Source organism: Aptenodytes forsteri, unplaced genomic scaffold (genome assembly GCF_000699145.1).
Source record: "Aptenodytes forsteri isolate BGI_AS27 unplaced genomic scaffold, ASM69914v1 Scaffold155, whole genome shotgun sequence".
Classification (NCBI taxonomy): domain Eukaryota; kingdom Metazoa; phylum Chordata; class Aves; order Sphenisciformes; family Spheniscidae; genus Aptenodytes; species Aptenodytes forsteri.
The window spans coordinates 6,332,978-6,347,536 of NW_008794446.1; the positions used below are offsets into that span (position 1 = coordinate 6,332,978).

At 42.0% G+C, this 14,559-nt stretch overlaps 1 protein-coding gene across 1 annotated transcript in view; it reads left to right on the plus strand.

Moving 5' to 3' along the window:
* Positions 1-14,079, plus strand: part of KATNAL1 (katanin catalytic subunit A1 like 1) — a 34,090-nt gene extending 20,011 nt beyond the window's left edge. Inside the window, exons 4-10 of the mRNA XM_009290217.1 lie at positions 1,908-2,032; positions 2,538-2,643; positions 7,678-7,836; positions 8,702-8,828; positions 9,785-9,919; positions 12,240-12,366; positions 13,881-14,079. Of these exons, the coding sequence (XP_009288492.1) occupies positions 1,908-2,032; positions 2,538-2,643; positions 7,678-7,836; positions 8,702-8,828; positions 9,785-9,919; positions 12,240-12,366; positions 13,881-14,079 (978 nt within the window). The remainder of the gene's footprint in view (positions 1-1,907; positions 2,033-2,537; positions 2,644-7,677; positions 7,837-8,701; positions 8,829-9,784; positions 9,920-12,239; positions 12,367-13,880) is intronic.
* The last annotated feature ends 480 nt before the right edge of the window (positions 14,080-14,559 follow it).

Consider the following 14,559-nt stretch of genomic DNA (forward strand, 5'->3'; position numbering starts at 1 on the left):
AGCTGCCGGCGCCCTCCTTGCCGCGGGGCCTTTCTTTCCCCTTTTATTGCTGTTTGATTCCGCTTCTTTGAGCTGCGTCACACCCGGGCCCGGCGTCGCCTGCATTGCCCGATTTGCGTGTTCGCCGCCTTCCTGGCACAGCAAACAGGCTGCGTGCAGATCTGCCAGCCGGGCTCGGGGACGGGGGCTTTTGCTGCTGCTTCAGCCTCCTCCACAGTGCGCTGCGGCTAGCTGCCCTGCCTTCTCCTGCTTTTTAAAGCCTGACTTAACTGTTTCACCCAGAGAAAACAAAACATCCGATTTGTTTTGAGATGTGCAGAAAAATTCTCCCACTAGGAAAACCAGTTCATTGCAGAGGGATAGGAGAGAAATGTGTAACAAAGACAGCAACTACCTTTCATGTCATTGTCTTTTTTTTTCCTTCTTTCTTTTTTTATGGTTACATTTGGATTGCATTTTCTCTCTCCTGAAATCTTCCAAACTCTGCAGGGCTTTTTTCTCTGTTTCCTTTTTACACCAGACCATAACATTTTTGACACCAGCTTTTTGTCTAAACACAACTTTCAGCTTCATTTCCATAAAAAAAACTGATCTGGGAGTACTAAACAACACAGAGTTCACTTGGAAGCAAGAAATAAAAATAGTGGGAAGATAAACTGCTCCCTCATAGGCAAATGGCAACTGGGAGGGGTGTAATCGCTACCTTTTTCTTTTTCCACTGCGGGGTTATTTGTGTGTCTCCAGCTGCCTCTCAGCCCGCCTTTGCCTAAGCTGCTTTGTTCCAGCCAGCTGGGATTCTTTAACTTGCTGCTGATAGTGTTTAGAAGCTGAGTTAAGAGTCCTAAAGTAGCTCCCTACTCAGCCTCCTTCGTTAAAACAGCACAGCTGCTTTTCAGGCACCATCGAAAGCTGCTGTTGAACTGGGAGGGGAAGCGGTTTTCTTCTGAAGTGGGAGAGGAGGACCGTGAGCCCTGATGCTTCAAAGGGAAAATGTTACTTCACCCCCATAAGCTTAACAGCACTGTGGAAGTATTAACCAGAAACTCTGGGCCGTTTGGGGCAGAGGCAGTGTGTGGCTTGGTTGCTGAATAAGCATTGGCATGCTGCAGAAATTATTGTAGTTCAAAGAAACCTGGGTGACTTGGGAGCTTCTTTAGGGCTTTTGGTGCAGCCCTTAAATAAATATGACCTTTTAAAAGCATTTTAACTGTTTATGGAGCTGGCCTGTGAATGAGAGGAGGGAAATAGTTTGCAGTTGAGGAAAGAAGAAATTGCTGGGCAGGAAGGCTTTGATTAAACAAGGGGAAAGGATCTTCTTGGTTTTCCTCCATCAAAGACGATGTAACAGCTCTTGTGTTCCTTTTCAGTGATGATGGAGTGCCAGTCGTTTAGCTCTGGCAGGTAGTGTGGCAGGTGTAGCACCTTCAAAATATGTTTTGGATGCTCTGGTCTTCAGCCAGGAGTTAATGTAGCATTAAGTCATGACACAGCCTGCTTTGTGAGGCTGTTTCTGCATTCGTGCCTTCGGCTGGCCAGGAAGTGTGTCAGTTGTCTAAAGAGTGGTTTAGCATTGTTAAGAGAGTCTGTTTTGCTGCTTTAAGACCAACCAACCAACCCACCCACCGTGATACATAATGAGCTCTGATGGGGTTTTATCACTGTGAGCTGCATCTATGAAGGAACCATGGTGCTGTTGTGGTGGAAGCAACCACAGGTGTTTGGGCACTCTTTGTGGAGTGTAGGGTGTGAACACATTGGTTTTGCTGGCCATTGTATAGCTGTGTTAAAGCTTGGTACCTTCTTGTGGCTTCTACAGAGGTGAACCAGACAATATTGCTATATATTGCTAGTAAAGGATATGTTCAAAGAATAATGTCCTTATGAACCTGTATGGCTTTCACTTCTAGGGAAAGAAAATACCCCAGGAAGTTGGTGATGGTGAAATTCCCAAATTTGATGGAGCAGGTTACGACAAAGACTTGGTCGAAGCTCTTGAAAGGGACATTGTGTCAAGGAATCCAAGCATTCATTGGTATGAGGATTTTCTCAATTCAAGTGTTTTTGCTAGTGTGGAGAAGGAGAGAAATTATCCTTCTTCTTACTCTTAAAACAGGGAGCCATCATAATCTTCTACAGATAAGCAAAACAAGGTCTTTTGGTTTTAACAGTTTATTAATTTGATTACAGTTAAGCTTTTGTTGCTGACTGATATTATGTGCAGTACATCCATTACAGGTACTGCTGAAATGAAAGTACACTCCAGAGAACTTTAAAGATACTGCTTTGGTGGTCACATTGTCCAAAACAATTTTTAATTAAGCAGCTCTGGGTAACTTGAGTTGAAAATAATTTTTTCTCTACCTTCCAAAAGTGGATTCAATTTTAGGTCACAGGATTGTAGGAGTGCTCTCATGAGGCATATACTGGCATGCTAAAAGAGATGGTACTAAGTGAAAAGCTTTTCTATTTTTCTTGTATAAAAATAGAAGGAATATTGTTGTACGGGAATCTTATACAAGTTTCTTCATCTTGCACAGGGATGACATAGCCGATTTGGAAGAAGCCAAGAAATTACTAAGAGAAGCCGTTGTTCTTCCAATGTGGATGCCTGATTTTTTCAAAGGGATCAGAAGACCTTGGAAGGTGGGAGTTTTTTTGGTGTTTTAGTAAATGGCAAGCTGTAGTTATGTATGTCTGCTGCTGTAATGTGTGTGGATGCCTGTAGCAGAAGGCTAAAAAGGCAAATAGGAAAGATCAGGAATTTGTTCATGAAATTCTCTCATAATGATTCACGTAGAATGCACTGAAAGAAAGAGCTGGATGTGTATGCGGGCTTTACAGTAAATAATAATTCTTTTGTATTTACTCAGTCATAGCTTGTTGACATTATAATACTTTCTATATGTCAGCCTGTACATGTGAGCAAGCATATAGGGTATATTGACAGAAGCAGAAATGCTTAATAGACAGCTCTGCTTAGGATTACGGTGGCCACCCTTCAAGACTTCACGGAGGAAAGCAGGCCTTGGACTGTTGGACCCGATCTTTCACTCAGACTGCGAACTGGATGGTGCAAGGAAGCAAGGAGAGAGGGGCTAATCAGAGTGATGATTTAGCTTTGCAGTTACACTTGCAGCTGGGCATAGTTACTGCTGGAGTGGGAGAAATTCCAAGTGAGAGAATGAGGTGCAAGTGGGGCAACAGGAGAGATACAGGACTGAGCTGGTCTGGCTGATGGACCAGAGGTGACCCCAATCTGGGCCTTGCTTAGAGCTAAAGAGGAGGGAGGAAGTTGCTGAGCATTTCTGTAAACAGAAAATAAAATTATATTGCTTTTGTTGTGGGATGGATTGACACTTGTTTTGGGAATAACTAGTCACAACACAAGGGCTTTCTGGTTACTGAGAAGGATTACTGGGGAAAAGAGACTGCTGCAAATTGTCTGTTATTCTGAGTCTGCAAGGCAATGGCATGTGTAGGGAATGCTGTGTACGTGAGTGGTTTCTATGGTTTAGTACGCTGGTTCAGCAGCACGTCTCAGATCTTGTGTTACTAACACTTGCCCTGTCTTTTCCTGCTTGGTCCTTGTACTTCTCTGGCTTATACTTAGGTCTGACTCTCAAAGCTGTCCTCTTCCAGCCTGAGCCAGTCCTAGATCCCTGTTATTCTGCTTATTTACAAAACAAAAGCCTGCGGGAAGTGATGAGTGGAAGACTTGTCATTCTTGGGGCTTATGTCTACAGACATAAGGGAAAGTCAGAAAGAGTGGGAGCTGACGGCAGGAGCTCAGAGATTGCTGCTTGAGGGCTGCTCATGGAGATTTTAGTGAGTTGCAGGGGGACAGCCCAAACTTAGCCCCAGGCTGTATGGCCTTTGGGGTTTAGAGTGCTTGTGGTCAGTACCAGTGGGCTTGAGGTTAACCTTAAGGTTAACCGAGCTATCAGCTTGGACAGAGCCTCGATACTGCGGGTTACAAGTGTAGGGTGAGATTTTAGTGTCTTGAACAGCTGAATCTCTCTTGTTTTCCTCTTGGCATAGAGGAAGCTGATCCATACCCTTATTATAGACTATAGGGGCCCCGTCTGTCCAGTCTCAAAAACTTTTAAGGGAGAGAAGAGCTGCTATACTTTTTTTTCACCTATTAACATGCCTAGAGGATGTAGTGGCCATCTATCTTTAAGGCAGGTATCTCAGCAGACCGCAGGGAATGTGAAGAGCGCCACTGGCCCTGCCTCCAAGTATTGTGGCAGGGGGGAAAAGGAAAAAAGGACTGTGTTTTCTGAACAGCTGAATCTCTCTTGTTTTCCTCTTGGCATAGAGGAAGCTGATCCATACCCTTATTATAGACTATAGGGGCCCCGTCTGTCCAGTCTCAAAAACTTTTAAGGGAGAGAAGAGCTGCTATACTTTTTTTTCACCTATTAACATGCCTAGAGGATGTAGTGGCCATCTATCTTTAAGGCAGGTATCTCAGCAGACCGCAGGGAATGTGAAGAGCGCCACTGGCCCTGCCTCCAAGTATTGTGGCAGTGGATAAAGGAACAACAGCCTGGTCTTTTAAAGAAAGAGTTGCACTCTCCATCTCTTTGTGTGAGATTATCTTTTCCTACTGAGCAGTGTCGCCTCTGAAAACTAGGTGGTTGTAGACATGGAAAAAAATTCTAAGATTATTTCCTCTCCTCAGTCTGAAATGCAAATTGATTTCTGACGAGTCCATGAAGAGTCTTCATTGTTAGCCTTTTCCCTGGTGACTTGTGAAGCTGTAACTCTTCTGAATTTATTTTTCACACAGAACAGCATGTATTTTCCCTACTGTTGACCTTTGTGCTACAAGGATGAGAAGTTTTGAAGGAAAGCCTGTTTCTTGCAGTAATCAGTGTAGCAGCAGGCATTTGTTGAGCCTAGGCATTCAGGACAATAATTCAGGGAAAAGGCAGCCAAATCTGTTTTTGGATGTTCAGACTCTCCTGAAAACAATTCCCAAGATAGCCCTCAGAGTTTGTGCCTGCAGAGGACGGTGCCTTGTGTGAAGGAGCCAGCTGTCTTCCCTGATTCAACACAGGTGCTGTGTATTTGCAGCCACGGGTTTCTGAGTGTCCACAGGCTTGCTCTTTCTTTTTCTCCAAACTGTTTTGTGCCAAGAAGGCCCAGTTGCTCGCTGTGCTTCCCACTGCTCTGCTAGTGATTGTTCCAACAACAAGAAGTAACCCTGCAGTGATTTCATCAAAACACTTACTCCCTGTGGTGCATTTCAGCTTCTTATTGGAATACTTTGGATTTACAGAGCCTTAGAGGAAGAATAAAGAAGTCTTTGTGTTTGTCAAGGATTTTAACTAGTGAGTAAGTGGCAGCCTCCTAGTTTGCAGAGAGAAAGAGCAATTTGATCCTATGTGTTTCTGTTTGAAACCATGCACATCTTGTTTTGCTGAGAACTCAAGTTCTTTTTTATTGTCTTTTTTTTAACTGATATTTCTATTGTCTTTATCCCCGGAGAGCTTGTTTTCCCCTGGCTTTATACCTGGTGTGGCTGCTTTGCACCTATGTTATACACATACAGAATGCCACCAGTATCATGTGCTAAGTAATGCTCACTGTAATAGTTACACAGGAGGTGCAAAGTGATGGGCTTCAATTTCGGCAGCGAGCAGCATGTGTAGCTGAAGCCAGAATTTGACCTTCCATAATAATGGAGGACCAAAGCAATATCCAAAAAATGACGTTGGTCCCTTGTATCACCAGGTCCTGCAGTAAACAGAGTTTGTCAAACACAGGAGTCAAGTGTGATTTGAATTGAGGTGAAGGTTGTTTTAAAATACTAAATAAACACATTTGAAACTCGGAGAGAACAGTAAGTCATCTCTGACTTGCGTATCACAGGCTGAGTAATTTTCACCCAGTTACTCCAGGGTTGTACGTGCAATATTATTATAATATCAGTATGACTATGCAGCAACTCAAATCACAGTATATGTCTGAATGTTCATGGGGAGAAAAAGAGTCCATTTACTTTTTATGCTTGCTGCTCTGGAGCTTAGGAAACCTTGGGCAGCCTGAGGAGTGACATTGGACTGTTAGCTGTATGGATGGAGTGTGAACATTTCTAACTGAATTTACCAATGAATGTATGTTGAGCTTGCGTTAGCTGGGTGTTAAATGGCAATAAAGGTATTAAGAGTTAATGGAAAATGGAGTACAGAGAGGCTACTGCTTTTGAATAGTACATTTTTGAATAATTGCCTTCCCAGTTGATATGTTATTGTAGATCTCTTCCGTGTCATTCTTTGTGCTTTTTGAAGTAAATTTTTGTGAGGAACAGATGAAATCTAATTTGCTATGTGGCTTGCATTTAACAGATATTTTTATTGCTGTGGCATTTTATGTAAGTTATTAATTGCAAAGCACATTATGATGTGCAATTCTAATTCTAGCTAATTTGATTATCCTTGCAACACAGTACAACTTTACTTTAGGAAACTTGTTAGCATGTAATAAGATCTTGCAGTTGAGAGGGGAAAAAAACCCCAAGCTCCTTGAGCAGTACATTTTTATAGTGTTGTGCTCAAAATCACAGTGCCTTATTCTAGTGCTGTACAGGGATGGAACAGTGTGTTGTCCCTCTCCAGCACTGCTGCTGAAAGGGTTGGAAAGACTATCCATAAAGATAAGTGTATTTAGAAATATTATCAAGAGCAATTAACCAGTCTCAGTGCTACAATCTTAACATGGGTCCTGAGAGCACTGTGTGTCTAGCTAAAAACCTGCTTGCATAATGATGGGTAAATGTGCTGAGCTGCAGAGATGTGTGCTCCTTACTCTCTCTTTCAGACAGACCACAGATAGAAAGACAGTCTGATGTTGTGGATGCCAACCTGGGACTCAACAATTTTAGTTCAGTTTTCTAGTTTAAAGCTTTTTGAATAATCACTGAGGTTCATATTGGGCTTTTTGTGGGACTGAGCGGTAGTCCACATGAGCCACAGTTGCTTATCTGTGAAATAGAAATAGCAGCGCTCTTCTGCTATCCAACAGTGTGGTGAGGATGGTGCTTCGATCCAGGAATTGCTAAGATGCAGTAGTATGGCTATAGAAGTACTGAGATGGAGAGATTAAACAGTGTGACAAACCCTTGTTTTCAGCGAATGCTCTCGTTCATACCTATATGTAAAAGTCAACCAGATTCATATATACACATCATCAGGATTTTTTTGCAAAATGTTTTTCTACAGAAGAATGCTCTACTGAGGGAACACAACTTTCTGCAAAAGTATTTTGGTTTCTGTGAAGCTTTCTTCATGAAGGGACCTTTGTTCCAAAATGAAGAATTCACTCTCTTCATCTGCATGTGCAGCCCCTCGTGAGTTGGGAAGGGCCTAAGTTCAAGTCCAGGCTCTGTCTGATTCAAAGCAAGGCTGTATCTGTTGTCTGCTTCCCAGGTGATAGGTGCAGCAACAGTTACTGGCTTTTGTGATTCATACTCCAATGGAGTGGTAATAAGAATAAATCCCAGAGCACTTCCCACTGTTCTCAAAAGCAGAATTCTTGTCTTTTGTTTTCCACTGATGGCAATTATGTTATTAAACAATTACAATACAGATCTTGGATCATATTGAGATGTAGTGTAGAGTACCAATTGCAAAGTTTCTTTATTTGTTCATTACCTTTGTTTTCACCTTTCAGGGCGTGCTGATGGTTGGTCCTCCTGGCACTGGCAAAACAATGCTAGCGAAAGCTGTTGCTACAGAATGTGGAACAACATTCTTCAATGTGTCTTCCTCTACCCTGACGTCTAAATACAGGGGCGAGTCTGAGAAGCTGGTCCGCCTCTTGTTTGAAATGGTATGTCCTCAATGATGTGATCTGGGGATCACTAAGGTGAGAAGGGACATCTCCTTTGGTTTCCTGCCCCTCTAGTAGCATGTTGGAAGCATGGAGTTCATTGCATTGGCACCCCCTCAACCAGATAGAAAAGCACAGTCTCTGTGTTTCCGTCCTTTTCTGATATGTCGTTGAGGATTAAGAAGGAAATGGTTCATCACCCATGTTTAGGATAGCGTTTTCCAGACTAGATGTAGAGTCGTGACCTTGACAGAAATTCAGTTCTTACTTGATTATGGGATAAGCCCATAGGAAGTAGATTTGAAATTGGAAGGAATTTGGAACTGTTATTCTAGAAGCAATACATGTTTTAGTTCTGTTTCTGTTCTGAATGCTGGACACAAGCCTCTCAGTGAAGTTTTGGGTGTGGTCCATCATGCGGGGTATGTGAAGGACATGCCCATGTGGACCTATGCTGAAGGGTCATTCACCTCTTTGGGATCCTTGCTGCACTTCTACTATACTCTCAGTTAAAACCTGTCTCTGTTGAGACAGGCCGAGCTCCCTTCTGTCCCCTGGGCTTTCCCCTCACCGCAGAAAAACCTGGGCATGAAAAACTGCCTGTATTTTGATTGTATTCCTTTTTGCCCTTTGCAAGACTAGTTGCTGAGGAAAACCAACCAACACTGAACGACCCCTGACTTGAGGAGTACGATTTAAACTTAACCATATGCCAGACAGTTTGTAAATCAAGATCTTGAATTATTTTCTTGTGACAGGCAGGGAAGATATGTATGTAGTATGTCTAGTGGGACTGGTTTGTGGTCTGATGAGGGCCTGTGCTTGCTGCTGCAGCCTTAATAGTGGTGTTTTCATTTGAATAAAGGCGAGGTTTTATGCTCCAACAACAATCTTCATTGATGAGATAGATTCCATCTGCAGCCGCAGAGGCACGTCCGACGAACATGAGGCGAGTCGCAGAGTCAAGTCAGAGCTGCTTGTGCAAATGGACGGTAACAAGTGTTTAGATCCGAGTTTGGGGCTGGGGTGCTGTTTCTTTACAGGTGGGAATGTCAGAACTTGAGCAATCTGGAAAACCTGGCTTTATGGATGGGGGAAAAATAAGGCAGAATTTGAGAGTAGTGTATTTTTGGAGTGTTCAAAGGCAGATGACTGAAAAGGCTTTATTTTTTCTAAAATGGCCATTTTGATGGTAAATTGAAAACTCGTATTTAAGTGACACAGACACTAGGAGAAGCAGATAATGGAGATTTGTGCAGTTTAATACAGGTCTTTAATTTTGGTGCAATTTAAACAAATTTCTCCCCTTTGCTAGAGTCTCCAGCGCAGGAACCCCATTGTGAGATCTGATTTTGCTGTATTCTGTGGCGGCAGCTAATATTACCCTTTTAGTCAGATTTAGTACCTGTTCTGTGCAGGTGCACATAACGAGGATGACTATCTCAGGAATATTGTATGACGTAGTGGTTTGATAACCACCGCTGTATTGCAGTTGTTGTTACTATTTATAATGTCCTCAAATGCGCAGGTTCATTGTCGTAAACTCAGGGTAGGCAACTTTTTGCCCCAAAGTGATAATTTCTTTGCAGTCTTCATTTGGGAGGCCAAGGAGTGATTCCTGTTTCTTCTATGGCCAGATCTGACAGAGATAGCACTTTCGGTGGGACTAGTAGGGCTACACTCACATATGACTGTGTTATTATTAGCACTGTCAAAAAAAGCCCTCCCCTGACTCAGCAAAAGAATGAACTGTCCCCTTCTCTGCGACAATGATGGTCTTGTCACACCTAAGCTATGCGAAGTTTGGAAAGCAGCACTAGGACTACATAGAGCTGTTGTTTAGCTTTGTCCAGGCTTTTGCAATGTGTGTGTGTGCAGTGTTTCTTAGCAAGCATCTCAATCAATAAGAGCTGTGGATTGAAACTGCTCTAAACTGTTGTGCTTGAAGGGGTAGGTGGTGCTCTGGAAAATGATGACCCTTCCAAGATGGTTATGGTATTAGCAGCTACAAATTTTCCCTGGGATATCGATGAAGCTCTCCGACGGAGACTGGAGAAGAGGATTTATATACCTTTGCCCACAGGTATGTTTGCTACGAGCATTTTCCTTGAAAATGGCCTTTGCAAGACGAGCTTAGGACTACTGCAGGACTGTTGGGTTTGGGACGAATCTTGATGTTTTTGTGATGAGCAGTGAAATTCAGGGGTTAATCATTTGGCTGGGTTGCTTTATTTTTAAAGAGAGTGAGGGGAAAAAAAAATACTACTTGCTTGGGGGCTTAAAAACAAAGAGCTGCAGCATTTCATTGCAAGCCCATTGATGGGTTCGTACATTTTGAAAGAGAGTTTTAATGAGCCTGGAATTATTTTAAATGTTTGTCAATCCTTGAGTGATCATCAAAGGCAGCCTTCGGACGTGTTCAGAAATATTGCAAATGCACTCTGTGCCCTTGCAGATAAATGCAAAGAAGTGGATCCACAAATTTTCACTTACAGGCTTAGTTCATTGTATATCACTGCTTGCTCACCTTTATGACTGTGCTTTGAGTCACTCGGAATGCAGCAGGCTGATTGCTTTCCTGCCCTAAGACATCTCGGCTTGTATTGTCTTTCCTAGCTGTCATTCACCTGTCCTATTAATTTTGAGATTCCTATCACTTGAAGTTTGCATAGCTTCGTTTCTTCTTGGTACGGTGGATGCCTCATCTCCCTGCATGAGCACTCAAGATAACAAGATGCGTGTTCATGGTGACAGCAGTTGTGATTGAGTTTAGCAGGTATAAGGACACTTAATAGTTCTACAGCTTGTCTTTGCAGCTCACAGGCAGTAACAGCTCCTAACAGGATGCCTGTCTTTATGACCAATTAGTTTAAAATCCTATCAGCTCTTGTTCTTGTTTCTAATTAAACCAGATTGTTTTTTGACACAATGTATTAGACCCTGGACAACATACGAGATGTGCTCCAGTTTTATTTCCAATCTTATGTTCTGTTGCGTCTATTCTGTAAATAAGAACGTTGAGCTGTTCTGGGCAAGTCTACTTGATGCATTTATAACTGTGCTGTGTGATTTGATGTGGTCAGGCATTTTAATTGAAAAAGTGATACGATATGTCATATATACACCTGTATATTGTGGAATTTGATGCAAGTATATATTCTACCGTGTTTCATTTTCAAAATACTGCAAGGACTTGCTTAGCCCCATAGCAAAGATTAGAAGAATGTTCTCTGATACAGGACGCTCTCTGCAGGTATGCTGTATGTACATTGTGCTCTGTAAATAATAAATCCCCATTTTATAGCTAGTGCCAGTTGTGTGTGATTGATAACTCTATATTCTTGACAGTTCTGCAAAGCACACAAAACCAGCAGCTTTAGACAAGCTTTCTAATTTCTTTTATATTCCCCTCCCCCCTTTTTTAATTAGGGACATCAATGAATAAAACATAAGTGTGGACATTTCCTTAAGACTTTTAGCCTTTCCTACTGCTATTTCTTCTGTTGTGGTGCTCCTCTTTTCTAGGTCATAAAAATTGGTCACTGTGGAAATAATGATGCTGAGCTGGTATATTTTTCTGTACAGTAAAAGCCAGTAAAGCATTCGTCCACTTCTTTACCACCCTTGTGCAGAGTAACACTGAGGCCTAAGCTGTCAAATGTGAATTGCCTCTTATAAGCCTAGGCTGCTTAACATACGTACCCAAATGCACATATGCACATGCCCTCTACAAGAAAAATGGTTAATTGGCTGCATAAGTGCTCATTTATGCAGCTGGTTATCACTGTGTGCACACTGCATCTAGGTCTGAAAGTGGGATACCAGGACATTTGTATTGTAAATATATTAATATGTTTACTGTATTAATGTATTAATGTATCTGTTTTCTATCAGGCTTCAGCAGCTTTCTTGGGTCCCAACTGAGTAAAGTGCTTAAACATATGCTTAAAGTTCAGCCTGTTGTTAAGGGGTTTGTGCTGTCTGAAGCTCTGTTAATAGAATCCTCATTGTGGTTCTAATGAAACTTTGTGAATAATATGCAATCAAACACTTGAACAGCGAGTGAATCCAAAGGGGTGTGAGAAGAAGCAGACATTTGTAGGATTGTGCTTTTGTGCCCTTGGGTAGTATGTGACCAAATGCTTTGTCACCTGAGACATAACAGACATTTTTTTAATGATGTTTGACTTTGGAAAATGTCTCAAGAGTATGCTGGTTTAATATAATACTTTTAACCGTATACTTTACTGTATTTGATTGCACGCTTTACAAAGTTTTGTTCTGTCTCTTTTCTTATGTTAAACCCTTTTGTTTGTACTTTTCACTGAAAAATCTAAGTTGTGTTTATTTCTTCTTTTAATGTTACTCTTGCAAGTCTTCAAACAAGTATTTTTATGTTGTAGCAAAAGGCAGAGCGGAACTACTTAAGATTAATCTTCGGGAAGTAGAACTGGATCCTGATATCAGCCTTGAAGAAATTGCTGAGAAGATTGAAGGCTATTCTGGTGCTGACATCACTAATGTTTGCAGGTACCTCACCCCCCTTAATTTGCAAATAAAACTGCATGGAAAGTCATCATTCACATTATGTGATAAAAGGCAATACCGACTACAGCTGAAGCCGTGCTAACAGTGACTATGTTTGAGGCCCAAATCTCTTTACTGGAACCATGTGTTACTGTCATGTGGAGCAGTCTAAAGACCATGAAGGCTTTGTATGTATGTGGTTAAGTTTTCTTGGCTCTGAAGAGAAAAAAAAATGTCTGAGCAAATCTCATGTTACCATTGTCTGCATTTACTGAATATTTGTTAACATAGTGGAAAACAGGTTTGGATTTTTTTTTTTTTTAAAATCCCATGAGTTTAAGAGCTAGAATTTTGCAATGCAAAGGAACTTTTCACAGAATACGTCTTTGGGGCTTCTATGTGCTGTATGTTTGGACAGCCCCCAGTGCAGCACGGTCTTGGTTTCTGCCTGAATCTTTTAGGTGCAAGCGTGATACAGATAGTTTATAGCATTAGTATTTAATTTATTTCCATCCTGTTCCCACAATTTGTTTCATTTTTTGACAAATGAAGCTTTTCTGGTGGAGGATAGGTATTTGGAAAAACTTCTTGGTAGGAAGTCTACATCCCTTACAACGTTAGGATCCCTGCCAAGAGAAACTGATTCTTTAAGAACATGGCTTGGGATTTTTTTTTTCTTCCCCTGCTGCTTTGCTGAAATTGTGAAATGACTCCATGGTTTTGAAAACTTGGTGTGTGTCACGCAGTGCAATAGTTAAATTACCTGTTCTCCCTGAGGCCTGTGTTATTCCTTGCTGGGAAAAACCTGGGGAAAGAGAAAATGTAATTTCAGACTGCATGTGGGCTGTGGTGTGAGAAATGAGCAGTGTTCTCCGTGCCAGTGGACCACACTGGCAGCATCCGAGCTGGGGAGGAGTTGTGGAGCAGGTAGAGCGTGAGGAGCCATGGGCACTGATGGCCTCAGCCCTGCAGGGCCACGTGAAGCTAGTGTCTGATGCCTCCTGCTGTGCCCTTTACAGGTTCATGTGCTATGTGCGAGCAGGCAATAGAGCTGGGCTGCACTCCGAACACTTGCTGACTGCCCTTTTGGGCTACACGGTGTAGAGAACGTTGAAATCTAAGGGGATGGGGGTGCAAAATCCAGACTACTTTAAAAAAAAAAAAAAGTCCGTGAGTGCAATTCCTCTCCCACCCTGTCCTTTCCTGCACTGAAGTTGTAAAATTTCATCTCTATGAATCATTGTAAAAGGTTTTCAGTTTTATAGTTTTAATTATCTCTGCACATTTACCATATGCTTAAATGAGTTTTGGTGCCAGTGCATTCTTTATGTTGAATTAATGTAGTGATCTGGGTACATGGAAGCTAAGAAAGATGTGAACCGCATCTTCTATGGTAAATAAATGCTCTCTTAAGTGTTCCTGCCAGTGGTTTCTAGCAAGAGAATACAATCAAAATTCATAGGCTTACAGCACATGCTCCTAGCAATTAGCTCCCATACATTGTCCTGTATTTCCAGGGATGCCTCTTTAATGGCAATGAGACGACGTATTAACGGCTTAACTCCGGAAGAGATTCGTGCACTTTCTAAAGAGGAGCTTCAGATGCCGGTTACCAAGGGAGACTTTGAGCTGGCTCTGAAGAAAATCTCCAAATCTGTTTCTGCTGCAGACCTGGAGAAGTATGAAAAATGGATGGTGGAGTTTGGATCTGCTTAATCTCAGTGACAGCTCTCCTTTGCTAGAGTTTTATGGCTTTTGTTGTTTTCACTTGCAAAATGAGTTAGAAATCTTTTAAAAGGTTTACTAAAAGGTCTGCCTCTGCCCCCATCCCACCCCCTTCTGGTGACAAGATCTTTTAAACTCCATTTGCCTTTAAAGGGAATGAACACAATAATGAGCTGATACTGTAAAAGATATTTTATCTCTGAAATAGTAAAATAAGACAAACAGGAAGGGAAAAATTATACTTGTGAGGATAATCTTTTTATTTTTCCAATGAAAGAGCAGTGTTACTTAACCTCCTCATAGTCATCTTTCATGGCTCAAGTCAATAAATCAGCTGGGGGATGTGACTCTAGAGGAGCTAACGAGAGCTCGCTGTACCCCCTGCACTTAAGTGCTACATTTCTGTTGAGCTGCTGACTCTGCCTCCCTTGAATGTGGCATCGAAGTTACTGTTCTCTCTCTCTCTGCTCG